Source organism: Procambarus clarkii, chromosome 92 (assembly GCF_040958095.1).
Source record: "Procambarus clarkii isolate CNS0578487 chromosome 92, FALCON_Pclarkii_2.0, whole genome shotgun sequence".
Classification (NCBI taxonomy): domain Eukaryota; kingdom Metazoa; phylum Arthropoda; class Malacostraca; order Decapoda; family Cambaridae; genus Procambarus; species Procambarus clarkii.
Genome location: NC_091241.1, coordinates 8,264,891 through 8,279,552, shown reverse-complemented (window position 1 = coordinate 8,279,552; position 14,662 = coordinate 8,264,891). Strand labels below are relative to the sequence as shown.

The window sequence follows — 14,662 nt, the reverse complement described above, 5'->3', positions numbered from 1 at the left end:
TCTCTTAGCTCTTAGGCTCTCTTGGGCAGTTAATTAAGTAGATTTCCTCTTGAGGAGTTAATTAGCTAGTTTTTAGGCTCTCTTTTAAGCTGGGTGAGAGAAGAACAGTCTTTAATGTCATCAGGAAAGTCATTCCATAGTTTAGGACCCTTGATTTGCAGAGCATTTCTGCTATGGTTAAGCCACACTCTTGGAATATCAAAAATATATTTGTTTCTCGTGTGGTACTCAAGGGTTTTGTCAGCCCTCTTATTAAAAGCACTTAAGATCAGGATTAGCATTACAGTGCAGAGTGTAAAGTACACTTGAGAGAATGTCCAGTGACTTAATATTTAGTATCTCTATAGTCTCTTCGGTGAGGACAGGAAGCCGGCGGCTTGTCAAATGCTCCATCATTTATTGTGATGATTTTATCTATTTAGTTAGATCTTAAATTGTAGCAGAATTTTGGCATTTACGGTAGAACTTTAGAGATGATAATCTGAGGCTATGAAGAACAAATTACAACAGGTATCATAACATTGGGAGGACCAAGAGGTCGTAGTACCACATATAATACTTCCCACTACCAAGAGACCCAGGCAGGAGTACGACAAATAGAATAGGGGGAGGGGGTTAGTACTTTAATACAACACAACTGCTGCCGCCAGTAGGTATGGATTCTGACCATTAATCATGAGAGACTTCAACCATTGCAACCTATCCACTTAGACTGGTCAGCAATATCACTTCTAGCATGGTCGACGTTCGATCCCCGATGTTGCAAGTATTTGGGCACCGTTCCTTTACCCCGTTCTTATATCTCATCTTCTAATCTGTTCTTATCTTTCAAAGTGCTACAGTATATATAATCATACTGAATTAGCGCTTTATTCTGATAATTAATTGCCTTACCTTCAATCATGGCAAGATAGCTTGGGTGAACGATCTCTCATATCGACTGAAGATGCAAACTATATTGATGGGAAAACTAGGAAGAGGTGAGATAATTTCTATTAGGCATATCATGTGAAACATTTCAGAGATCACATCACACCCAGAGATCAATCATGCCTTGTGTACTCACCTGACACAACTAGGTGAGTACTCTAGACATAATTAACCTATATCAACCTACAAGTGTCAGGAAGCAGTCGACTTTGTTTTTTCCTTGTTAAACGAGGGAATTGTGAGAGCCGCACGATTAACCCATGGTTTAACCATGCGCATTGAGAAACAGAACAATCAACTACGAGAGCATGGGAAAACTTCAGGAAGAAAATAATAACATAGAAATGAGGTGCGTACTAGAAGGGGTGAAATTATAATTTGAAAACGACGTAGTAAATAAAGCAAAGACTCGACCCAAGTTGCTACACAGTCAAATCACGATGAAAGCAACAGTTGTGAAACAGGTGATGAAATTAAGAATATAGGGAAGTGACAGGAATATTTGTGAGGTTCCAGCAGGTCTTCGTAATAGACCAAGGGAAACTGAACATGAATTGAGTGTGATGGTCTCAAACAAAACAGAACTGGAGGACCTTGAGATTACCAAATACCAAAGATGAAGTGCGAGGCATCTGCTGAAGGTGAAGACGGCTATAAGGCAGTGTGACCTGATAGAATCTCACCATTGATACTAAGACAAGGAATGGAAACCTCATAATGTCCGCTTACTATGAAAAATAATGTCATTGAAAACATGGAAACTTCAAGAAAGTTGGAAGGGAGCCAGTATAGTGTCAATATACAAAATTGAAGACTGACAAGCGTCACAAAACTACAAGTCAGTGTTCACAACTTACTTACCATCCAAGGGATCAAGGTGAGAAGACCGTAAGGAAGATACTGGAAAAACATCTGGAGAGAAGAGACTTAACAATAATAGCATGGGTTATGGCAGGGTAAATCGTGCCTTACTGTGTGAAATAAATCAGACGAGACCCACTACCAAACCATTGCCAGCCGCATTATGGCCTGCAGTATAGGCTGCAGTGTAGCCTGCAGTTTAGGCTGCAGTGTGGCTGGGACAACTAGAGCCTCCGAGCTGCCAGGAGGAGAGGTGTGGTCAGGTGTACAGGGACGAGTGATGACTGACCAGCTCGACACACTACAGAATCCCACCTCAACCTCCCTCAACGAATCTAGCAGCCTAGCTAGTTCCCGCTCCTGGGCTGGCAGAGGTGGGCGGTGGACGCGCGGCCGCTAGGCACATGTGGCTATGCCAGGTGTAACATGTGTTGGTGCCACATATGATGAGTGGGAGACCGATAAAGGGACCAGTTACAGGTAGAGCTCTGAGCTGGCGTCCGGTCAGTCTCTCGGCCACTGGACGGACCGTCAGTCCAAAAACTGGTTGCCCATCTATCCGATAATCTATTCAGTTGCAGATCTATACAGCAATATATTCAGTTGCAGATCTATACAGCAATATATTCAGTTGCAGATCTATTCAGTTGCAGATCTATACAGCAATCTATTCAGTTGCAGATCTATACGGCAATCTATTCAGTTGCAGATCTATACAGCAATCTATTCAGTTGCAGATCTATGCGGCAATCTATTCAGTTGCAGATCTATGCGGCAATCTATTCAGTTGCAGATCTATACGGCAATCTATTCAGTTGCAGATCTATACAGCAATCTATTCAGTTGCAGATCTATGCGGCAATCTATTCAGTTGCAGATCTATACGGCAATCTATTCAGTTGCAGATCTATACAGCAATCTATTCAGTTGCAGATCTATACGGTAATCTATTCAGTTGTAGATCTATACGGTAATCTATTCAGTTGAACTTCTATCGAGTCATCATCTATTCAGTTGTCCGTTTATTCAATAAGGTATTAATCTGTTCATCTTTTTAGCAATCTATTCAGCTGCTCATCTATCCAGTGTTTATCCCATTATCCACGTGTCAAGTCCTATGTCCTGCTCTTATATCCTATAAGCTGTTGTCCTTTGTGTGTGTTACACTAGACCTTATAAAGGTACCGGCTGGACCATTCTTTAACCACGAGAAGAAAAATAATAAAAAATTCATTAATTTTTTCCAGGGTACTGGAGTAGACGACTGCTGATGCCGGTTAGTAGGCTGAGAGCTTTCCCTTCCCAGAACTCACGGTAAGCTTCACTTTACTAGTTTTCCCTTCAACCCGACTTATCAGTTGGTTTACAACCAGATTCCCAATTACTGGTGTATGAACAGGGGCGAACAGTTAAGGACTGGCGACAGGTATTTACAATTTGAGATTAGCCCTGTCGTCTCTGGTTCGTTGTGTTGTGTTGTTAGTCCTGAGGTATGATTCACCTCATGGTTTTTTCCATAATCCGGGACAAAAAAGTCTGTTAAGCTTATTCAGGCCCCCTCCCCTAGGCTAACTACTTTTCCAGGATACAAACCAAAATAATTTTACTAATTCCTGGGTACCTTTAGTCACTGCTATATGAACAGAGGCATCAGATGAATGGAAAATTTCCTGACCGTTTCGGTCCCACCCTGGGATTGAACCCGGGACCCTCGGTTGTGAGCCGAGGACGTGGAGAACTGTGCTATAGGACCCCTTTGAAGGCGAGGTGTACATGCTTGGATGAGGGCGCACCAGAGACTCCTGTACCTCAATCTCCACCTACCTGTCCTTGAAATCGACGGTTCTTTTAATTATTCCTAAGGTTAGGCTTTAACCTCAGCTCCTACTAGTTGAGAAACTTTCAATACTTTGGATCATAGTTCTTAGGTACTTTTCTACATCAATCGGCTGTGTGGTTGTGTTGTTGATATGATAGTTACGATGTGCATTGTTATGCCCTTTATGCAAGGTATTAAGAAATTAAGAAACGTTCGCCAGTACATTTGTAGAGTTGATGTAGTCGTTTTGAGAGGCCTCAAATTTATATTTAGCCTTACCAAAGATCTTTGTGTCATCTATAAATTTGATGATGTGGTTTGGGATTTCGTGACCTATGTGGCTGTCTCTTCCGCTCGCCAGACCGCCTCACACTCGCCTGTTATTGGTGTGCAAATCCTCCAGCACCGTGGACCACAAGCCTAGCGCTGCACCCTAGGATAACAATAAGGACAAACATTACTCAACACAGATATATTGGAAAATGTTGAAAACCGAGTGAGACTGTAAGCGTGGTGATGGGTCAACTACAGCAAGAGCTACAGGTGGACATTCAGCCTAGAAACGTGCAGGCACCTTGTAGAGTAGGAAACGAATATGTCACCGGTGTAAATAACAGGAGCGTTCGTGTTAAACTAGATAGAGAAAGAGTAGAGGCGCTCTCTACTTGGTAGAGGCACTGTCTCCCGTAGAGAGGGTGAATATATTAATGAATGCCTAGCCAGACACAGACAGCGACAAGCTCGTCGTCGCAATCAAGGAGTGATCAAACAGTACTTTAATTCACACGATAAAATAATACACAGGAAGATTGATAATAAAAAAAACTGTGAAATAACTAATGATGATCACTTCAAAACTAAACTTTCCTCAGCCAATGTCTGATCAAGCAGTGATCGCCTCCAAGTCACCTCTGCTTACCCAAGACACTCCATCATCTCGCCTACAAACTACAGTGTACATCACCTAAGGCTCTCGCCTGACTCTGATAAGCAGCAGCTCGCTACCATTATATTGTCCAATACTTTGAACGATTATCACTAGAACCAATGTTCCCACCTTACTCATAATATGGTTTTGTAATTTGTGTTAGGGCGCCGAGCATACAGGGCATAGTGGTTAGTTGTTGTGTCGGTGCAAGGGCGGCCTCCACACTCTCCTGACTGCTGGTAGGGTGCTCGAGCGGCCAGGTGTGATGGGCCAGGTGTGATGGTCAGGTGTGATGGTCAGGTGTGATGATCAGGTGTGATGACCAGGTGTAATGGCCAGGTCTGATATGAAACATGTAATATGGGAGGTTATGAGTGTTAGTATGTCTTGCATAATTATATCTGACCTGCGAATTGCAATGAGTATCACTTGACCAGCAGTCGGGCCTACGGCGGCCTTATTTACGGCAGTTAAAACATGTTGGTGGTCACAGGCGTTGATGGTGAGGAGAGTCAGTCCTGGCGTGTGACCCTGGACCACATGAGGGCGACCATGGACCACATTAGGACGGAGTCTCAACCTTAGTAGGGTAAGGTAACAACGTTCACTGGCTTATATAGCGTGTTTACACTGAACACTGGGTCTACCCAGAGTTTTGGGTAGTCCCATTACTTCAGTCGTTCTGTGGAATCTACCATCTGATCAGTTGTCAAAGAATGTTTGCAGAACCACATTCTTTATCCTCTATGTCTTTCAGTATTGCTTGAGGATCATGGCGATGCAAGGCACCGAACGACAGTAAGCTACACACATTGCCTCTACCGAGGCTTCCATGTTAAAACCACCCACAGCCTGTCACAGCTGATTTCAATCCTTTATATAATAAATGTAAACCCAATTGCGAAAACACTGCTCCTTTCACAGGTACGCACCACTGCATTTTCCATTTGACGAACCACACGGAAGGGGTCCCGGTCTATAGCTGTTAAATACCTCTTACCAAAGTATATCTTAAAGTCTTCCCACTTGGTGATTTTGTCACCGGTTTTATACCGGTGATTTATGGTATAAATTTATAAAAGTTATTTATATCACCGGCGTTGCCATACTGATAAGGTCTTCACCCAGTTCTCCTGAATAGTACATTGCATTTCTACCTATAATTTCTCTAAGACAAAAAGCTGATGTACTGAAAATAGTAGCTGCTTGTGGGATTGACGTGATGTCCCGTTTTCTGTTCGTGAGTCCTCGGATTTTTCTGGCAAGGTTAGCACCAATTGATGAAAAGAAGCAATTGAATTCAGTTGCAATATCTAAGTCTGTTGCAAGAGTGTAATCATCATTAGAGAGTTTTAACTGCTTGTTATATGATTGTTGTTTAGTCCCTAAGATGTTAGAGATGACCTTCCATGTACTTTTCATATTTCCTTTTGCTTCTTTAAATCTATTATCATAAAAGGAAACTTTGGCTCTTCGTATTATATTGATAAGCATTGATGAGTATCGCTTAACTTCTTCTTTTGTAACTAGGCCAAACCTATGTTTTTTTTTTCATTTTCGTGTTCCTTGTTAATTGCTTTAAATATGCCACTTGTGAGCCAGGGGTTGTTTAATGTTTTGCCAGTTACTTGCTTAGTGAGTAGAGGACAGAGAGTGTTGTAGAGGCTTTGAGTTTTGGAGAGAAAGATGTCTGCTAATGAATTTATATCCTGTGTATTGTTGAGTTCAGATTCCCAGTTTATATTGTGAAGTGCGTTTATGAGGTTCCCTATTGCTGGTTTGCTGTGTTGTCTAAGGGTAAGTCTACTTGTAACCGAGAGTGTCATGTGCATGTTGACCAGACCACACACTAGAAGGTGAAGGGACGACGACGTTTCGGTCCGTCCTGGATCATTTTCAAGTCGATTCTTTTCCAGCCCTGTTATGTGCATATTTGCTGAGAGAAAGGTATGATAGTGATCGGTTGTTCTGTCAGTGATTATACCAGAGACAAGAGGAAGGGGCTGTTATATTCGTCCATATGTGGTCTAGAGTTGTAGCAGATGTTTTGTAATTCGCGAGGGCTTGGTGACTGTGGGGATTAGCATACAAGAGTTCATGCTATTTAGGAAGTATTCGGCTTTGGGAATATTTTGTTGACAGAGGTCAATGTTGAAGTCACCTCCTCGGATGATGTGATTTTTGTTGAGTTTGTTGTTTATGATTAAGCTTCTTGTATTACCTGAGAAGGTAGTTGTATTAGTATTGGGAAATCTATAAATAGCTACAATAGTTATTGACGAATTAAGGAATTTGACCGAGAATTGAGCAAAAGGTACATTCACAGCAGCCATCTCTATTGCTAATAACACTTGTGAAATTGAAGTTATCTTGATAAGAGATAACTGTATCACCTCCTTTTTTGTCAGGCCCGCAGTTGTGAATGGCTTTATATCCGGCTTTATAAGTTATATAGTTGGGTATGGTCTTTACTTAGCGATGTTTCTGTTAAAAAGATGAAAGATAGTTTATAGCCTAGTGCTTTAAGTAGCGCATTGATGTCATCAAAAGGTTTACCAAGTGATCTGACATTTGAATACTGACAGATTAATGTTATTTTGGAATTTGTTTTGTACAAGGTTTGTTGTATAGTAACTGCAATAGTGATGATCAATGTGCTGGTTATTGTAGATGTGTCATAGCAAATATAATTCAGGGTCAATGGTAGTTTGCATATAGTAAGAATGGAGAAGAATTTGGGGATACTCTGATTAGGATATTGGGGAGGTGTGTGATAATGGAATATAATAAACAATTACAATAAAAATTCAGATTAAAAATAATCACAGTGAAATGAAAGTGGAGGACAAAAATGAAGCATATGATTAACAATAAAATAAACTTAACAAAATGACTGAATTTACACTATAATAAAATAATAATTGAAATACACAAATTTCAGTAGAAAATAAAACTTGGGAGCAATCACAAAAAAATCTAGATATAAAATAATTATAGCCAAAAAATGCAAATACACGTTTAATAGGAACAAGTAAAGGTAAAATAAAGATCACTGTAATTAGACACCATCAATAGTGTCCAAGAAATGTGTAAGTACTTCATTCATAATGATGTGCTGTCCGAAATCTTAGCGAAGTATCCAAAATTTGCTTACTGTAGGTAATGCATGCACATGACTGTAAAGCTGCCGCCCAGTTGGGTGGGTGTGGAGCACATAACTGTAAAGCTGCCACCCAGTTGGGTGGGTGTGGAGCACATGACTGTAAAGCTGCCGCCCAGTTGGGTGGGTGTGGAGCACATGACTGTAAAGCTGCCGCCCAGTTGGGTGGGTGTGGAGCACATGACTGTAAAGCTGCCGCCCAGTTGGGTGGGTGTGGAGCACATGACTGTAAAGCTGCCGCCCAGTTGGGTGGGTGTGGAGCACATGACTGTAAAGCTGCCGCCCAGTTGGGTGGGTGTGGAGCAAGACTAGTAACATTACATCATAGATGTAAAGTGCCTTGTATAGTGACTGTTGTGAGCCTCTTGTTGAATCACTTGTGACACAAAAGATTATTGATGTGTGTATTTGTGTGGGTGATTAAATATGTATGTGTATGTATATATGTATACGTATGTATATGTACATGTATGCATGAGTATGTGTACATGTATATATAATATTAATAATTTTGTAACTAGCTTCAAAAGATTGTTATTTGCTTAGCTAAACGAACTAGAGGGTTCAGTTCCTGAACCGATTATGTGCCTCTGTAATCCTTTACACCACCGCCCACGGGATGGGTATGGGGTGCATAATAAAGAAAGAAATTGAATTGAATTAGACAAGAAGGATACATATATCAAGTAAAAAAAATAAAAATTGACAAGAATAATACTAGATTAATATTCTTTATATAATAATTATATAATTAATTATAGTTATTAATAAATAACTATGGCAGAAAATTCAAACATAATAGAAACAAGTTAAAAAATGAAATAGGAATCAGTGTAATTAATAAGATTTTAATCAGTATAAGTTGGATACAGATGACAAGTAAAATTAAGGATTCAATAAAGATTGACAAGAATAATATTGAATAAGATTATGACATTAATAAAAATACAAAGTTAATTTTAATTAATTAATACTGACTAAATTACTACTGATAATAAAATGATACAAACGAGTAGGCTTTTCCTAAGGTACTGAGATTTCCTAAGGTCACTTGAAAATGGAGACTTTATTGAGAAGTTAGGAACTTTTATGGATTATAGCATTATAAAAGCATTATAAATAATGCTTTTATGGAACATTATTTAACCCGAAGAGCAGAAGACAGCATCTTGGTCAAGGTTAGACTGGTTTTCAGTCATGCCACTTTCTGCTTCTTGAATTTTTCTTGAAGTGCATCCATTCGTTGACTACTCGTACGACTATTTCCTTAAATTCCTTTGACTTGTTTGTGCTTCCAGCTTCCACCTGTGTCCTCTTGACCTAATTTCTCTGAATTTGAAGAAGCTATCATTGCCCACCTCCTCTATACCCCTCATTATCTGTCATGTTGTGATCATAATACCCTGGGTTCCGTCTATCCTTCAGGGTTGTGAGATTTAGTTCCACTAGCCTATGTTCGTAGCTTCGCCCTCTTAGCTGTTGCACCTAGCTTGTTCCAAACCTTTGAACTTTTTCAGTTTGGGTTCTGTGCTTTACAAGGTACGAACTCCACGCCGGTGCTGTGTATTCCAGTATTGGGCCAACAAATGGTGTAGTTGTTGATTTAGGCTTTGGGAGGCAGCAGGTGTGGTGGAGGATGTGTGTGTGGGAGGGAGGTGTAGTGAAGGATGTGTGTGAGAGGCAGCAGGTGTGGTGGAGGATTGTGGTGTGGGAGGCAGCAGGTGTGGTGGAGGATGTGTGTGTGTGGGAGGCAGCAGGTGTGGTGGAGGATGTGTGTGTGGGAGGCAGCAGGTGTGGTGGAGGATGTGTGTGTGGGAGGCAGCAGGTGTGGTGAAGGATGTGTGTGGGAGGCAGCAGGTGTGGTGGAGGATTGTGGTGTGGGAGGCAGCAGGTGTGGTGGAGGATGTGTGTGGGAGGCAGCAGTGTGGTGAAGGATGTGTGTGAGGCAGCAGGTGTGGATGTGTGGTGGAGGATGTGTGTGTTGGAGGCAGCAGGTGTGGTGGATTGTGGTGTGGGAGGCAGCAGGTGTGGTGAAGGATGTGTGGGAGGCAGCAGGTGTGGTGAAGGATGTGTGGGAGGCAGCATGTGTGGTGGAGGATGTGTGTGGGAGGCAGCATGTGTGGTGGAGGATGTGTGTGGGAGGCAGCAGGTGTGGTGGAGGATGTGTATGGGAGGCAGCAGGTGTGGAGGATGTGTGTGTGGGAGGCAGCAGGTGTGGTAGAGGATGTGTGTGTGGGAGGCAGCAGGTGTGGTGGAGGATATGTGTGTGTGTGTGGGAGGCAGCAGGTGTGGTAGAGGATGTGTGTGTGTGTGTGTGTAGGAGGCAGCAGGTGTGGTAGAGGATGTGTGTGTGTGTGGGAGGCAGCAGGTGTGGTAGAGGATGTGTGTGTGTGTGTGGGAGACAGCAGGTGTGGTGGAGGATGTGTGTGTGTAGGAGGCAGCAGGTGTGGTAGGGGATGTGTGTGTGTGTGTGGGAGACAGCAGGTGTGGTGGAGGATGGATGATACAAATCCCAAGTTGTGACTGTGAGAGAGTAGCATTAACATGCTGGAAAACTACAACAAAATTATTGCTGAAGTGGAAATAAAGATGACGTTTTAGCAGAAGGAGAGCGGGGGGTGAGTGGCAGGAACAGAGGTTGAGGAAGGATGGAGATTGATGGTAAGTACTGGCAGAAGAGGCTGTCATCAACTGGTGGAGACGACAGCAACGGAGTGGTGGAGAAAAGTAGGTGATGGAAGATGGAAGGGGAGAGAGAGAGAGAGAGAGAGAGAGAGAGAGAGAGAGAGAGAGAGAGAGAGAGAGAGAGAGAGAGAGAGAGAGAGAGAGAGAGAGAGAGAGAGAGAGAGAGAAGGGGGGAAGCAGCAACAGGGTGGTTGGGGGATAGGGGAACATGGGGGTGGAGAGGGTGTGAGGGGCAGCTAGCTTGCAGCTCAGTTCACATTCAATGTTGGTTCGTTCAGGACGGACACCTGGCTAGTGGCGGCGTGAGTTGCCATGCTTCACTGGCAAGCATTCCACAACGATGATGGACATTGGTGAGTGTTGCTCTAATTCTACTGATCTACACGTCAATCATAAAAATTGTATTTCGAAATATTTATGCACGTCATGTTCACTCGTTGGACAACATACACCAGCAGAGTGTTACAGTGTTAAATGTTTATAACAGTGATTTGTGTATCATGTCTGGGCTTCATGGTGTTGTGTGTGGTATATTATACAAGGCATAATTTGCATTCGATTAATGTTATTAGGTTTTTGTTGTAAGTTATTGTTAATGAAGACATCTACACCCGAAATTACAAGTATATCACAGTCCTATTCGAATGCAGGAACTTTATATAATATTTACAAGTGCCTGTAACACAGGTGGATTTCATTATTTCTGGATTAATGGGAAACTTAACACATAAATCGAACATTGCCTGCCCTCGGAGCCTAATAAATATCATTAGTCCTCGTATAATGTGTGTGATTAAATATATATCCCTCGCACAGCTGTAAAAATTTCTTACGCATATTAAAAAGTTACAAGTAAGGACTTATCACGCAACAAATCTACTCACCCCCCCTATATATGGTAGCCTATCAGTACACCAAAATATTACTACAGTACTCTGTTTCTTTCTGTAAAAATACCACAATTTCCACGTTCGACTCAGTATCAACGATACGAACGTAATAGAGGGAAGTATATAGTAGCAATAGTGACGCTATCTGATAAGCGGTTTATAAGGTAGCGGCTTGATTTATAGTCTCGAGGATGACTGTTCGTACGGCCACGGGCAATGGACGTACTCTACATGTAATGTGATCATTAATTGTTATTTTTTTAACTTGCTACTTCAATATTTTGAAGTTTTGTTAAATAAATATTATAATAAAAATGATTGAGTTTTTGAAAAATGGTGTATATATATATATATATATATATATATATATATATATATATATATATATATATATATATATATATATATATATATATATAATATATATATATATTAGTATATTTTGGTAGCAGTCTTTCCTGTAGACATATATTATTAAATATGACCGAAAAAGTAAGATTAATAATTCTAACACGAATTTTCTCTATCTTTCTTACATTTCTATTCACTGTTGATGGTAATTCAAAGATCAATTCTCCAAAATTCGACAATGAAAAAAAAAATGAATTTTGGAGAATTGATCTTTGAATTACCATCAACAGTGAAAAGAAATGTAAGAAAGATAGAGAAAATTCGTGTTAGAATTATTAATCTTACTTTTTCGGTCATATTTAATAATATATATATATATATATATATATATATATATATATATATATATATATATATATATATATATATATATATATATATATATATATATATATATATTTAATATTGCTACGCTACTAGGATGAGAGCTACGCTCGTGGTGTCCCGTTTTCATAGTACTCTTTGTCCTATAACGCTTTGTCATATAACGCTTTGACGGTTTTGGCCTCCACCACCTTCTCCCTTAACATGTTCCAACCGTCTACCACTCTGTTTGCGAAATAGAACTATCGGATATTTTTCAGCAGCTTTGTTACCTTACTTTGAGCTTCTTATTCTATGTTGCTGTTTTAAAAAAATCTGAGTCAATTTTGTCGAGTCGTTACTATGTTGTTCGTATTGATCATATCACCTCTTTTCTGTCTTCTAGTATTTGCAATTTAATGCCTCTAACCTCTCCTCGTAGTTCTTGTTTTTCAGTTCCGAATCCATTTAGTTGCATGTCATTGCACCTTTTTCTAGTCTAAAGATGTGCTTTTTGAGATATGAGCATCATACAGCTGCTGTATATTTTAACTTTGGTCTCACAAAGGTCGTGATTTTTTTTTAATTTTTCGCCCTCCATGTCTTTAAAAGCGGTTCTTATAGGCTCGTCACACAATGTTCTTTATGTAATGATCCTCAGGTGACAGTTTCTTTTTATCCAGAACCACCCCTAGATCTCTTTCTTTATAAGAATTCTTTCAAGTAAGTAATTATCAAAGAAGGCATCAAGCCGATAATTCTTTCAAGCTTTTTCATATAATTTGAAGGTTGTGTGTGTCATATTTTCTCCATTTCCTCACTCCATAATGTGTCATTTATTCACATTCAATTCCATTTGCCAAGTGTTGCTCCAAATACATATTTTGTCCAAGTCTTCTTGAAGGATATGCCTATCGTCTTTGTTTCTTATCTTCCCTAGTATCTTAGCATCATTAGCAAACATGTTCATATAATTCAGTATTCCTTCTCGTAAATCGTTTATGAAGACAATAAACATTACTGGTGCTAGAACTGAACCCTGTGGTACTCCACAGGTGACATTTCTTCAGTCTGATATATTGCCTCTGATTAATGCCTTCATTATTCTGCCAGAATTTTGTTTATCCATGTCAGCAGTCTGCCTGTCACTCCTCTAGCATGTTCCAGCTTCCAGAACAACTTTTTATGTGGGCCTGCCGAAAGCCTTTTTTAGGTCCAGATAAATGCAGTCAATCCAATCATCTCTTTCCTGTAAAATCTTTGTGGCTCTATCATAAAAACTAAGTAGATTTTTTTTACACTGAATCTTCCTGATCGAAAACCATACTGTCTGTTATTATATTATTTTCCCCCAGGTGTTGTACCCATTTGGTTTTAATTATTTTTTTGAAGTGTTTTGACTGCTATTCTTGTCAACGATGCAGGTCTTTAATTAAGGGAGTATTCACTGCTACCATTTTTGTAAATTGGAACAATGTTTTCCTTTTTCCGCAATCGGCCAAGACTGCAGTACACAAAGATGACCGAAAAATCAATTGGAAGTGGAGTGCTGGGCTCAGATGCACATTCTCTCAGAACACCAGATGAAACTCCATCTGGGGTCAACTGCATTGTTTCTACCTAGCTTCTTGAACATTATTTTCACGTAGTCTCGAGACACTTTTATGTTATTCTCTGAAATTTGCATTATGTCTGGTTCTCTGAAGACTTCATTTTGCACAAACACACTTTACAATTGTCCGTCGAGTGTTTCACATACAGTATTTCCTTTTCATTCTCCGTGTATCCACTTGGGCTGGACGGTAGAACGACGGTCTCCTTTCATGCAGGTTGGCGTTCAATCCCCGACCGTACAAGTGATTGGACACCATTCCTTTCCTCCCGCCCCATCCCAAATCCTTATCCTGATCCCTTCCCAGTGCTATGTAGTCGTAATAGCTTGGTACTTTCTTCTGATAGTTTTCTTCCTTCTCCGTGTATCTATTCCCCATTAGCAACCTCTGGATTTTATCCTTAACCTGTCAATTTGCTTCTAATAAATTTATAGAGTAGACCTGGGTCAGTTCTCAAAGTTTCTTTCTGCCTCTCTTCTCACTGATGTGTAGTTGTTTCTTGCTTATTTGTACTGCTGGTTCATTTAAGAATTTGACCTCTTCCTGTATTTATTCATTTTTTTGTCATTTGTTCTATGGCGCTCTCATACTATATATTAAACCAATCCTGCTCTCTAGTTCTGCATATATTTTGTATACATTTTGTTGTGCCTTCATCATATATCTCACAAAACTTGTCATTCATTTCATTTACTTCCTTGCCTCAGTCTAAGTCTTTCCAATCAAATGCATTAGAGAACTTGGGAAGTTCCTTACAGTGTCTTCTCCTGATATCAGGTTTTTCAACTGTCTATGTGTGTGTACTCACCAAGATGTGCTGGCAGAGTTGAGCTAGGCTCCTAGCTCCGCCTTCCGAATGTTCTTTGATTAATGCAATGTGTGTGCGTGTGTGTGTGTGTGTGAATCACGAAAAAATTAACACATGATTAATAATGTAAAACATATTAACACGAGGGAAAATTAAACACGAAATACCTGAGTGCTTTCGTTCATATTTCAACGCATCTTTTGTAATACAAATACAAGGAACATTATATATATATATATATATATATATATATA

At 40.1% G+C, this 14,662-nt stretch overlaps 1 protein-coding gene across 2 annotated transcripts in view; it reads left to right on the top strand.

The window, feature by feature from the left end:
- The window catches only part of LOC123775098 (uncharacterized), a 215,839-nt gene that overhangs the window by 1,814 nt on the left and 199,363 nt on the right, over positions 1 to 14,662 (top strand). Inside the window, exon 2 of one of the 2 annotated variants that reach the window (XM_069319264.1) lies at positions 3,039 to 3,105. Coding sequence is in view for 1 of the 2 variants with exons in the window: in XM_045769961.2 (XP_045625917.2) it covers positions 10,724 to 10,736 (13 nt within the window). In the remaining variant the exon portion in view is untranslated. Of the gene's footprint in view, positions 1 to 3,038; positions 3,106 to 10,633; positions 10,737 to 14,662 lie in introns of those variants that run through there. The other variant, XM_045769961.2, reaches the window with a different exon arrangement.